This window comes from Pristis pectinata, chromosome 31, assembly GCF_009764475.1.
Source record: "Pristis pectinata isolate sPriPec2 chromosome 31, sPriPec2.1.pri, whole genome shotgun sequence".
Taxonomy (NCBI): Eukaryota; Metazoa; Chordata; class Chondrichthyes; order Rhinopristiformes; family Pristidae; genus Pristis; species Pristis pectinata.
The window spans coordinates 13,987,593-14,001,986 of NC_067435.1; the positions used below are offsets into that span (position 1 = coordinate 13,987,593).

Genomic DNA, 14,394 nt, shown 5'->3' on the forward strand with positions numbered 1-14,394 from the left:
TCCTTTGTGTCTCACGGCTGGAAGCGACATTCAAAGTGCTGTCTGACATGGGAGCCATGCCATTTGATTGCAGCTCCCACAGTCTTGTGCTCAGTAAGCTTGGATATGTTGTCCCGTGTCCTAATAATCGAGAGATCTTTACATATCCTACCCTGGCTGCTTGAGAATTTGTGTCGCAAAGCTGTCGGATTTACATAAAAACCTAACTAATTTCTCCTATAAATGAATCTGTTGCAACCCCTACCTGGTCTGGACCTCCTATGACTGCCTTTTACCCATGCTCTGAAGTAGCCTGGCACAGCGCTACACTGTCAGGACGAATGAGGACGGATGAGAAGAGTCTGCATTGTCAGCAACAAATACCAAGATGATGATGAGATGATGAGATGAGATCTTTATTAGTCACATGTACATCGAAACACACAGTGAAAAGCATCTTTTGCGTAGAGTGTTCTGGGGGCAGCCCGCAAGCATCGCCGCTCTTCCAGCACCAACATAGCATGCCCACAATTTCCTAACCCGTACATCTTTGGAATGTAGGAGGAAACTGGAGCACCCAGAGGAAACCCACACAGACACGGGGAGAACGTACAAACTCCTTAAAGACAGCAGCTGGAATTGAACCTGGGTCGCTGGTGCTGTAATAGCGTTACGCTAACTGCTACACTACCATGACTGCCTAATGGCAAGAATGCCACTCTGCATTAATTAGACCTGCTTAGCATTAAAATGACCAGAATCATAGCTACACATAACAGAAAAAAAGATAAATCACCAGACTGTAAGAAGCATACATCACAGAAACAGGCCCTTCTACCCACTGAGTCTGCAGCTACCATTCACCAGTCATTTACACTATCGGCAATCCCCATATTACGACAGGGCTCCATTCCCGAAAACTGCTGGTAACCTGAATGGTTCATAAGTTGGAAATGAACAGAAACAGCTGTGATGGGAGAGTGAGCAGGCACGGGAAGAATGGCTGCCAGCTGGCATCACTGAGTGAGTCTTCTCAGCGCTCCCTGCTCTGCTCAACTTGACCCAGCTCCCCGATGTTGCGGGGGTGGGTGGGTTGGGAAGAGAAAGCACACGGAAATGCACTGCTGCCACCCAACAGAAGCAGCTTGCAGTCCTGCAGCAGCCGGCAAATCCATCCCCATCCTTCCCACTGGTCTCCCAAATGCTCATTTTCATGTAGGGGTTCATAAGTTATGCATTCATAATCAGGGGAGAACCTGTAATCATAGAACAGTAGAGCACAGGAACAGGCCCTATGGGCTTCAAATTCCTGGGCATTAACACCTCCTGGGCACAGCACATAGATGTAATCATGGAGAAGGTGCACAAGCACCTCTACTTTCTTAGAAGCTTAAGGAGGTTCAACATGTCACCAAATACTCTAACAAAATATTACAGATGCACTGTAGAAAGTATTCTCATTGGTTGCATCACAGCCTGGTAAGGCAATTCCAATGCACAGGAACACAAGAGGCAGTAGAGAGTAGTGGACACAACTACGTCCGTCACAAACACAGTCCTCCCCACCACTGACAACATCTACACAAGGCACTGCTTCAAGAGGGCAGCATCTATAATCAAGGATCCCCACCATCTGGGCCCTGCCCTCTTCTCGCTGCTATCGTCAGTCAGGATGTATAGAAGCCTTAAGTTCCACACCAACAAGTTCAAGAACACTTACTTTCCTAAACATCAGGTTCTTGGATTGACCTGCACAACCCTAATCCTACCTCAGCAACAGAACACTACGGACCACCTCTTGCACTGCCATGGACTTGTTTCTGATTGTATTTTTTTGCTCTATTGTCTTGTATTGCACAGTCTTTTTCTTCACTATCTTGTATAATTTATGTTCTGTGTTTGAATCTACATGCCTGTAATACTGCTGCAAACAATTTTTTCCTTGTACCTGTGCCTCACTGTACTTGTTCATATGACAATAAACCCATCTTGATGACTTTATTCCGTCTCCCTGCACAGGTCTATATCCCTCAGTTCCCTGTCTATTCATGTGCCTGTCCAAATGCCTCTCAAATGTTGCTTTTGTATCTGCTTCCACCACCTTCCCGGCAGTGTGTTCTAGGCACCAAGACACCTAGCACTCTCTGTGGAAAAAAAACTTGCCTTGCAATCCTTTAAAACTTCCCCCTCTTACCTTAAAGCTATGCCTTCTAGTATTTGATATTTCCGCCTTGGGAAAAGGACTCTGACTATCTACCCTATCTCTGCCTGTCATAATTTTATAGACCTCTATCAGGTCACCCCTCAGCCTCCAATGCTCCAGAGAAAACAGTCCAAATTTGTCTAACCTCTCCTTATAGCTAATACTCTCTAATCCATGCAACATCCTGGTGAACCTCTTCTACAACTTCTCCAAAGCTTCCATATCTTTCTTGTAATGAGGCGACCAGAACTGCACACAATACCCCAAATGCGACCTAATCAAAGTTTTATACAGCTGCAACATGATTTGCCAACCTTCATACTCAGTGCTCTGACAGATGAAAGCAAGTATGCTGTACTCCTTCTTTATGCCTACTTGTGTTGCCACTTTCAGGGAGCTATGGGCTTGAACCCCAAGATCCCTCTGTACATCAATGCTCACGGGGTCTTGTCATTTACTGTATACTTCCCTCTTACATTTAACCTCCCAAAAGCAACACCTCACATTTGTCTGCCATTTCTCTGACCATATTTCCAAATTATCTATATCCTGCTGTATCATTTGACCATTCTCACTATCCCACAACTCCACCAATGTTGATGTTGTCTGCAAAGTTACTAATCAGCCCACCTGAATTTTCATTCAAATACTTTATATATAAACAAATAAAAAGTCCCAGTACTGATTCTTACATAACACCACTGGTCACAAACCTCCAGTCTGAGTAACACCCCTCCATCACTAGACTCTGTCCCCTATAGTCAAGATAATTTTGAATCCAATCTACCAAGTCTCCATGGACCCCATATGCCTTTATCTTCTGGACCAGCCTACCACAAGGGACCTTGTTGAAAGCTTTACTAAAATCCATGTATACAACATCCACTGCCCTACCCTCATCAATCATCTTCATCACCCCCTCAGAAAACTCAATCAAGTTTGTAAAGACATGACCTCCTCACACAAAACCATGCTGACTATCCCTAATAAGTCCATGCTTTTCCAGATGTGAGTAAATCCTATCCCTAAGAATCTTCTCCAATAATTTCCCTACCACCAGCCTATAATTTCCTGGTTTGTCCCTGTTGCGTTTCTTAAACAAAGGAACAACATTGCCTCTTCTCCAGTCCTCTGGGATTTGCTTGTGGCTAAAGAGGATACAAAGGTCTCTGTTGAGGCCCCAGTAATCTCCTCTCTTGTCTCGCTCAATAACCTGGACTAGATCACATCAGGCCCAGGGGACATCCACCTTAATGTTCTTCAAGAGACCCAACATCTCCTCTTTCTTGATATCAACATGCCCTAGAATATCAGCATACCCCTTCCTGATCTCACTATCTTCATGTCCTTCTCCTTGGTGAATACCGATGTGAAGTACTCATTAATACCTCACCCACTTCCTTTGGCTCCAAGAATAAATTCTCTGCTTTGTCCTACCCTCTCCCTAGCTACCTTCCTGCTTCTTAATATATGTGTAAATGTCTTGGGATTCTCATTAATCCTCCTCACCGAGTACTGTTCATGGCCCTTTCTTGCCCTCCTGATTCCCCATTTAAGTTCTTTCCTGCTTCCTTTATATTCATTAAGGACCGTGTCCGATTTCAGCTTCCTAAATCTTACATATGCTTCCTTTTCCTTTTTGACTAAATCTGCAACATCTCTCATCATCTAAGGTTCCCAAATCTTGCCATACTTGTTTTTCTTGCTCACAGGAACATGTTGGTCCTGAATTCTGACCAGCTGGCCTTTAAATGATTGCCACATGTCAGTTGTGAATTTAGCCGATAACAGCTGCTCCCAATCTACTCTCCCAGCTCCTGTCTGATGCTGTTGTAATTAGCATTCTCCCAATTTAGCACTTGCCCCTGAAATCCAGTCTTATCCTTATCCATAACTATCTTAAAACTTATGGCGTTATGATCACTGTTCCCAAAATGCTCCCTCACGGAAACTCTGATCACCTTGCCAGGCTCATTCCCCATTACAAGCTCTAGAATGGCCCTTTCCCTGGTTGGAGTCTCTGTATAGTTTCAAGAAACCCTCCTGGATGCACCTAATAAATCTGCCCCATCTAAACCTCTGGCACAAAGAAAGTCCCAGTTAATATTGGGGAAATTAAAGTCACCCACTACAACAACCCTGTTGCTTTTACATCTTTCTATTATCTGCATATATTTATATATACATATATAATCTGCCTACACTAATCTTACTAATCCTATACCAATTCCATTTTACTCTCCCCACATTTGCATCAACTCTCCTCACATCCACTCACCCACACACAAGGACCAATTTATAATAGCCAACTAACCTACCAACCTGTATATCTTTGAGATGTGGGAGGAAACTGCAGCACCTGGAGCAAATCCATGCAATCAGAGGGAGAACATATAAACTCCACAATGACAACGCTGAAGTTCAGCATTGAACTGGATTGCTGGAACTGTGAGGTAGAAGCTCTATAAGCTGTGACACTCTGCCACACCATGTTTTCATGTTGTTGTTTGAAATATGGAAGTCAGCTACACCTATCCCCCCAATTCGACATTGACAGAGGCCAAGGATGTTCTTAAAGGCAGTATTAGAGTTGGGGTGTGTTGCAGCTGTACAAAACACTGGTTAGGCCACAGTTGGAGTACTGTGTACACTTCTAGTCTCCACACTACAGGAAGGATGTGAGTGTAGTGCAATGAAAGCAGAGGTAAGGAGAGGTTGGATATGCTAGGTTTATTCTCCCTGAGACATGACGTTATGGAGGTTTATAAAATCATGACAGGCATAGATAGGGTAGACAGTCTTTTTCCCAGGGTAGGGGAGTCTGAAACTAGAGGGCATAGGTTTAAGGTAAAATGGAAGAAATTTAAAGATCTGAGGGGCAAGTTTATCCACACAGAGGGTGGTAATTATATAGAATGAGCTGCCAGAGGAAGTGGTGGAGGCTGATATAACTGCAACATTTAATAGGCATTTGGACAAGTAGAATAGGAAAAGAGTAGAAGGACACGGGCCTAATGCAGGGAAATGGGATTAATGTCGATAGGCATCACAGTTGGTATGGACAAGTTGGGCCAAAAGGCCCAATTCAACTCTGACAGTACCACCAACAATGCTTCAGTGGTGTGCTTAGAGTCACAAGCACAAATAAGTTATTGTTGGCAATGCATGCCACACCTTACAGAGAAACAGCACTGCTAACAAAATTCAGTCCAACTTTTGAACAATTTGGTAAAGTGATTAGACCTCAGAAAGAATGTAATGCTGAAGTCATGAATGAATTAAAGGTGGCTCTGATTCTTTACCAGCTGCTTATTCACATTACTTCAGGCAGCAGAATTCCAGCCAACTCATCCATTTCATTTTGTTCCATTTCAAATGCATAACCATAAAGATGCTTCCTTGCTCAAAGACACCAAAAGGGACAATATTGGACATTTGCCACTGCACTTAAGCAATATCCTTAGTGACTGCTTCTGCTCTTTAAAAGAAATAAAACTACTGGGCTTAGAAACTCAAGATAGCATGTGAGTCTTTTGTAAGAGGAGGCTGGAGATAAAGGGGCAAATCGACCATTTGATGAAACATTTTAACATGGATTAGAGAGCCTGAGGAAGAACAATCTCCCAGTATCCAAAGAGTTGGATCTTAATAAATTGGCTGGCCTGACCCATAACAGTGGTGGTGGTGCACTGTGGCAAGAACTGCCCAAAATGTTTCTTGGCTGAAGGTGGATGACAGCTTGCAAATCACCTGCCTTTGACAGAGGACCAAGGCCTCCTTCTCCTCCTCCTCCCAGTGCTGAGGGCCCCAGTCCTTGTGGCCAAGAAACAGCTTAAGCATTGTGCTGCTGCTTTCTGCTGACCACACAGGGTGCCACATCTGCAAGAAAATGGCAGTGGTTATTGAACAGCAAGATGTCCGCATGACCATTTAGAGTATTCACATCAACATGCTTGGTTGCTGAAGGCTTAAAGGAAGCACAGCAGGTCAACCTGCTGTCTGATGGTGATGAATACTACAGCTCCCTCCCTGCAAGGAAGTAGTCTATAATCCCACTTGTGAGCAACAGGTTCAATGAATGCCCAGGGTTTGTGCTGAGCAGGGTCACTTGATGATTCATCTCCTCATCTGCTCCCCACTCTTCAGCAAAGATTAAAAGGTTAATTACTTAGCTTTCTCATTTTTCAGTTCTGATTAAGGTTTCTTGACTTGAAACATCAACTCTTGTTTCTCTCCCCATTTACCCTGTTTGATCTGCAAAGCACTCTCAGTACTTTTTGCTTTTGTTTCTGATTTCCAGCATCTGCAGTTTTTTGCTCCAATAATTACTGCTGTAGGTGGTCAACATAATTAGTGAGCTTGCAAAGTTTATCTTTTTCCTGATAATTTGGACAAATTATTTTGGGAAGATGCATCTCCAATACTATTCAATGAGGTGATTACATCAGCAATTTCCAGATATTATGGAACAGATGTTGTTATTCTGAATCACTATTACAGGAATATAGAGAAATTCTATGATACAGTTTTTGATACAGTTTTTGAAATACAGTTTTTGATCTTGATTTCTAAATTCCATTTTCCCAAATGGCCATTCTTCATGTGTGAGCCCCAACAATGAGAGTTATCGGATTGGTCGCTTGAGCTGAAGCCTTATTGTTTTCATCCAATGAGTGATACCCATGACACATGTACACAAATCAACTCTCTCTCTTTCTTTCTCTCCCATACAAACAGACAGACAGACACACACACACACATACACACGCACAGACTGTGAACCATGTCTTATTTTATTTCCTTCCCTAGCCCAATGGTGCTATTGGTAATTCTGAGATCATAAAAGTTTCACAATGCCTGCCATGTGCTATCCACAAAGTATCCAAATGGTAGGTGGGGTCAGTACCACTTATAAGACTTAATATAAACAAGGTGTCACAGGCTCTCAAGCCACTGGAAAGATACCACCAACGCTGTCTCCAGAAAATCCTCCAAATTCATTGGATGATGTGGTAAATAATGTCAGCATCCTCTCCCACGCCAATACCGCCAGCACTCAATTGGTTAGGTTGGGCTGGTCAGTGTGGAGGTGCACATTGTCCCTGTGACCACATAGGTTTCCCTGGGTGCTCTGGTTTCTTTGCATATGCCACAGACATGCTGGTTGGTAGGTTAATTGGCTACTGTAAATTGGTCGTGGTGTAGGTGGATGGCAGGAAAATTGGGGATGGAGCAGAGTTGATGGAGATGCGAGAAGTAAAACGAGATTAGTATAGATGGGTGCTTGATGGTTGATGTGGATGCAGTGGGCCAACAGGCCTGTTTCTATGACACCAAAGTTCTGCAACACACACTCTATCTCAAGCTTTTTGATGGGAAGAGATTACCAGGTGGACAAAGGAAATGATTCAAGGATGTATTTAAGTTCTGTATGAAAATATGCAACATCCTCTTTGACTGCTGGAAATTCTGGAAAAGAAACATTTGAGATGAGATTGAGTATCTAGAGACCATCACACAAAATCCCTGCATAAACATTAATAAGTGCATAATCTTTTAAACTACACACACCACAGCCTCCTCCTGCCTCCATCTGTGGAAAAGTCTATATTCCTACATTAGCTTCATTAGTCTCCTCAGAATCCACAGAACAGGGGTGGCAGTAAGTCATCTTCAAGCAGAAGGAATTGCCCAAGAAGAAAAGACAATCTCTCTTTTTTCACAAAGTTTAAACAATGTAAATGTGGTTGCAATCTTTAGCAATTAAAACAGGAAGATTCTTTAATTTATTCCCATAATATGTGCATCATTACGGAAGCCTAAATTTATTGTCTATTCCTACTTGCCCTTCAACTGTAAAAACAACAGAAAATGCTGGAAACGTTCAGCAGGACAGGTAGTATTTTTGGAAAGTGAAACAGGACTTTACACTGTGGACACTTCATCAGAACTATTACTACTTGTTTGCAAGAACCTCATTAGAACAGTTGCCAAGAATTGTTTAAGCTTTAATGACGGCTCAGTGACGCAGTTAGAAGAGCCACTGCCTCACGATGTCAGACACCCAGGTTCAATTCAGGTGCTGTCTTTGAAGAGCTTGCATGTTCTCCCTGTGACCATGTGGCCATCACTGGGTGCTCCAGTTTCCTCCAACCTCCCAAAGATGTGCAGGTTGGTAGGACACTGTAAATTTCCCCTAGAGTGTCGGTGAATGGTAGAATCTGGGGGTAGTTGATGAAGAGAATAAAAAATGGGATCAAAATATTTTTTTAATAGGCAGCATGGACATGGTGGGCCAAAGGGCCTGCTGCTCTAGTGTATGAAAGAGAGTATACACGTTAGTATTAAGTTGCAGAGGTTAGGGGACGGTTATAGAAGGCAAAGAAATATCTCTGATAGGCTGAGGCCTGGATTGCCCAGTTTACAGAATCATCTGGTTAATAGATAAATGAGGGCCGTTAGTGAGATAGAAAACAAACAAGGGAGCATGATAAAGCTGTGAAATGGGATGCTGAAACCCGAAACCAAAAGGGGAATTCTAGAAATGTCCAGCTGATCAGGCAGTGTCTGCTGAGACAGAAAAACTGAGTTAATAATACAAATGGATAACCTTGCTTCAGAACTGGCCAGTTTTGATACAAAAAGGAAGAGAAAGTCATCTAAAATTTTTGAATTCCATATTACGTCTACAACCTGAAGAGTTGGAAGATGAAGAGCTATTCCTCCACCTTACATTGGGCTTCACTGGTTCTAAGCAGAAGGTCACAGACAGACCAGTCAGAATGGAAATGGAACAAAGAATTAAAATGACAGACAACTGGAAGTTCAGAGTCACCCTTGCGGACTGCCCTTCAACTGTGTAGGATGCAGTTAAGTACCGATCATATTGCTGTTGGTGTTGACAGATATCCTTCCCTTAAGGCTATTAGTGAACTCGATGAACAATACGTGAACAATAATCCAATAGTTTCATGGTCACCATTACTGATAATAGCTTTCCATTCCAGTTCTATTTAATTAATTGAATTTCAATTCCTGGATACTATGGTGGGATTCAAACATATGCCACAGATTTGCTAGTCCACTAAGTTATCAGATCCCTTGGGAGAGAGGTGGCAAGTATGAGCTGTAGACTTTGTATGAATAGAGTGGCCACGAGTGTGTTATGGAATGATTTTAATGGGGTACTCTATTTATCGTGAATCACTCACATCAAATTCTTCACCTGCTGAGCACAAAAAGATGTTAGAAATCAGCAGCCTTAAGGGAGCTTTATTCTAGTATTTTACAGTTTCTCCTCAACCAGTCCTTTCCATGGGAAGGATAGTGTGCTAGCCCAGGTTTCTCTTCAAGGGAGCTGATTATTCAACCACTCCCGACCCCCTCCCCCTCCCAATAACTAATCAGATTTATCCTTGGGGAAGAGACACTTGGAGGGAGCTGAGCATTTTAACCTCTCCACATTGCCTGCACCCTCACCCAGTGGGGAGAACTACCTCTGGGGAGAAGGCAATGTGGTGCTAAAGACCACTCTGGGAGAGAGTTGCATATTCATTATTCCCATTAGGATGCAAATTTCTGGGGAAAAGCATTTGAATTTGGAACAGCATAGGACCAGTGCTTGACACTTAGTCCACGGTCTTCCAAAAATGCACTAAAATGCAGGAAAGACAATCCTGCTGGCCCCTCTGCAGTGAATTAAGGGGATGCTGCAAAAGGCCTCACTTTGACAAACCACAGGTTGGGGTTAAAGAAGAAATAACATATGCAGGATGCAAATAAAAAATAAAACAACAGAAATAATAATTATGGAGACACAAGAGAGACTACAGGTGCTGGAATCTGGAGCAAAAAAAAGCAAACTGCTGGAGGAACTCAGTAATAACTATATCACTTTGTGTTGGCGGCACTGTTAAGCTGCAAGGCACAAAGTAGAAGGAGGTGAAAGAGCCTGGGCTTCCTTCCAATCATTTGCTCTAAGCAAGGTTATTAAGCAATGCCAATATATTTAAAAGTGTGCAGTGGACTCCACATCACTATCAGCATGGACTAAATGGCCTCATCTGTGTCATAAGAATTCTATGATTCAACTATGATGTTTATTTTACTTAAGCAAATAGAAGGATCTATTTCCTTTGGTAGATAGGATTAGATGGTACCTGACCTGCTGAGTGCTTTCAGCATTTTCTGTTTTTATTTAAGAGGAATAAGAGGATTAGAAGAGAAGTATTTCACCCAAGCAGAACTAAGTCTGGAATTCACTGCCTTGAAGGGTGATGGAGGCTGGAACTCTCTCCACAGTTAAAAAATTCCTGGATGAGCATGGTAATTTATAAGGTTATGGATTATGAGCTGGGTGGAGGGTGGGGAGTTGGGATTAGGCTGGATAACTCTTTTATCAACCAGCCTCGACTCAAAGGGCTGAATAACTTTAAGCTTCAGATTTTGATGAATGCATCATTGCATGTTATGCATAAATCAAGATTCTAGGAACATCGTTTGATTCAAAATATAGCCACACACTGTCATGAGGAGCAGAAATGATGAGCATCCCTTCAAAAGACAAACCAGAACTGCCTTTGCAGTCCATGGAAAAAAAACACAGTAAGTGCAGAACCAACCATATCTAACAGGCCATGTCTCCCTCACAAATGCAAAACTAATGAGATTTTCAATGATCCAGGTATGCTGTACACTAATAAAGCTAAGGTTTGCTATTTTTTCAAACATGCAATCTATAAATGTATTCATTCCAATTTAGGTTAATGCTTGAGTTCCCTTTACACATTTGGTAACAGACCTCCAAATCAAAGCCACTGCATTTCAGCTCTCCCTTCAGCAGAGGGTGTTCTTGCTCTATAGTTCTGATTGTTCATCGTCTGATAATGAATCCTATCCAGTACTTGTGCATGGTGTACAACGCTTTCTAACAAATAATTCGCATTGTATCTTTGTCAAAAGTGTCCAGGAAATCAGGCAGTAAGTGAACTGTAGTTCAGAGTGTCACCAAAAACTCAGACAGAAATGAGATTTTGAAGGAGAGCCAGAAGGGTTTGGTAAGAGTTTAAAAGAATGTTAAGTCTGTCAATAATGATAGGGCATAGAAATGGAGGGGGATAGAAAGGTGAAAGTCTGATGAATATAATGTCGATGGGGAGGCGTAGAGCTGGAGTGATGGGCATAGCAAGACCAAAGAGATCTTCAGAGCACAAGAAGACAAATCTTCCACCAAAAGCTGCCTGGATCTGCCAGCTGATACATCCATAATCGGACTATTCCAAGCATAGGCTGAAGCATAACCTTCCATTGGAGACAGCACTGTACCAATGAATTCCCTGTAGAGTCCAAAGGGACAGGGCCAAGTCCCACACATCTCAGACTGGGAAATCTGCCTGGTGAAATCACAGGGATCCCATTAAAATGAATGGAAGAAATTGGCTGCCAAAAGATAACTAGAGTTTTTATTTGATTTAATTGTCAGTTTAAATTATTTTAAGAGTACATGTGTATATTTTAGTCTTTTATTTTTAATTTTAATTTAATAATTTTATTTTTAATGTTTCTTCTTTAACAGGTCCTAAGTGACTTTGAATGTTTGTAAATGTCAAAAAATGTCAAAAGGTCTGGGGAGCTAAGGCAGCCCTCATGCTGCACTACATCACAACCATGTATTGGGAGCCGGACTCCCAGTGGAAGACATAGTGTGGCCCAAGGACAGGTGCCCATCAATCTCAGGACAGCAGAAGATCTCCACAAAGAAACAGGAGCAAGAGCAGGCCTGCTCCACCATTCAGTATGATTATGGTGGATCTGAGATAAGAAGAACAGTTTTGATCACATTAACACAGACTAGTCTTGTTTGAGATTGGTATGATGGGCTGATGGGATTTGCTGTGCATTTGGTATGGACAGCAGTTTTGGAAAACTGGAATTTATCAAGATTGGAAGGTAAGAGATCAACCCTGGTTTTCAATCCCTCCGTGGTCTCTCTTTTCACTACCCCTGTAACATATAGCCCTTTATGAAATCTGTGTTTTAAATTCTGGCATCAAGCATCCTCAAACTTAATTGCTCCGCCACCAGTGGCCATGTCTTCAGTTACCAAGGCTGTAAGCTCTGGAATTCTCTCCCTTGAAGTGTACTTGTCGTAGGTTTCCCATTAGTTTTGAAGATTAGCTCCACTCCCAAGGGAAGTATGTTGAGTTGCAACACTGCAGCTAGAAAGACCGAAAAGTTGTGGGACAATGAAGCAGCCTTGTTTTATACTAGTCTTGACTGATATTGGTTCTGTTGTAGATCTGTTGGCTAGTATCATGGCTTGCATGTCGTCGTGAAGCAAGCATAAGATGGAGATGAATTACCATGGGCAGCCAAATTTGAGAAGGATGTTCTATTTCTCTCCAGAGTGATGAAGTGTAAGGTTTTGGTGAGATTGAAGAAAGCCATGTATACTCGCTGCTGCTGCTCCCTGCACTTTTCTTGGAATTGTCGCATGGTGAAGATCATGTCCACTGCGCCTTTAGATGGACAGAATCCACACTTTAATTTTGGCCTCTGGAAAGAGGAGGTCGAAGATGACCCTGGCGATGAATTTCTCTGTGGCAGATAGCAGAGATATCCCTTTACATTTGTCAGAGTCAGACTTTTCTCCTTTCCTGAAATGGTCATGATTATGGCATCTCTGACGTCCACCAGTATATCCTCCTCTTCCCACATGAGGATGATGAGATTGTGGATTTGCTTAAGAATGTTTCAGCAGCATAAGTGCTTAGGAAGGGGTATAACTTTAATAACAGATAGAAGGTGGGGTTTAAAGTTGATCTGACAATGAAAGATACCGCACAGCAGTAGCAAGCCCATATTTGTCCTGAATGTCCCTGGACCGTGGTTGGAAAACTCAGTGCAAATTCTTGTCACTGATTTTACATTTGCTCAGCTGATGGGAGAAGAATTGGCCTTAGATGTGCCTTCATTCAAGACACATATTATGCAAGTTACATGTCATGAATTGAAACTGGATTAGATATTAAAACCTATTGCCTTCAACCTCACATTCTCACCCCTGGGAGAGAGAGAGGGACAATCAAAGGTCCCACTGTTTCCTTCTCTACTATTCCCGACAGAGGGGCAGCCATGAGGACTGATATATATTCACCTCTCATCCCGCCAATGGACAGGCAGAGAGGCAGCCTAGGGAAATGTAGTTTCCTCCTCTCACTGGGTGAAGATAACTCTGTCCCCTGGTGAGAAAGGAGAAAATTTGAATGGAAAAAATCTGCTTTTAAATAGAGAACCATTGCATGTCAGAGTACAGCTCAGATCAGAATCCATTTACTGTATGGAATACAATTCACTGCTTAGCATTTGAAATACTTACATCTTCTGCATTCACTGCCAGGACACTGGTGCTCTTCTTCATTGCGTGGCAAGCTTGGCCAAGTCTACCGACAGGAGCGGAGTTGTTACCGTGTAAGATGTGGCCAGTTCGCTGATGAATTCAGTGAGCTGCAAGATGTGCTTGTCCAGGTCTCAACTACATCAAGGTTCTGCTCCCTTGTACCCTGCTACTGCCCATCAATTTCACCCTCAGCCAGTTATGCCTGGCATTAAAGACACCTCCTGAAAGTAAAAACAAAAGGTAAAAGTTACTGTTTTGTACACGTGACTGGGATGATGAGAGTTCTTTTGCAGTGCCCTAGTACCTAAAGGAAGTATCCTCTTTACATCCACTTCTTCCAACAACTACCCATGTCTAACTTTCTTTGCCATCTAAACTTGGCATCACCTCCCAATGGAATGACTTCATCCCACACCAATCTTTATTCACATGCTCCAAGTTGTCTAATGTACACCATCGAGTCGCTACTTAGCTTCCAGCAATATCCTCTGTGTCTATGACCATGGTGTTTTATCCCCCTTTGACCTCTCTACAATGCCTGACGTGGTGAATCATCTCATTTTCACCTAATTTAAGATCAGAAAAGCTGGAGACACTCAACAGGTCAGGCTGCATCTGTGGAAAGGGAAACAGGGATAACATTTCAGATCAAATACCCTTTATTATCTTGACAAAGGATCTGCGAATTGAAAAATTAACTGTTTCTCTTTCCAGGATGATGCCTGGCCTGCTAAGTATTTGCAGCATGTTCTGATTTTATTTCAGATTTCAGTTTTTTTTTGTTTCCACCCCATTCTCTGCCTGATCCCTTCTG

The 14,394-nt window shown here is 42.5% G+C and overlaps 1 protein-coding gene across 3 annotated transcripts in view; it reads right to left on the minus strand.

Annotated features, from left to right (window-relative positions):
- Positions 1–14,394, minus strand: part of pde4a (phosphodiesterase 4A, cAMP-specific) — a 282,023-nt gene that overhangs the window by 238,449 nt on the left and 29,180 nt on the right. For all 3 annotated transcript variants that reach the window (XM_052042270.1, XM_052042267.1, XM_052042268.1), the window contains one exon: positions 13,560–13,801. In XM_052042270.1, coding sequence (XP_051898230.1) covers positions 13,560–13,601 — 42 coding nt within the window. In that variant the 5' untranslated portion in view covers positions 13,602–13,801. The remainder of the gene's footprint in view (positions 1–13,559; positions 13,802–14,394) is intronic.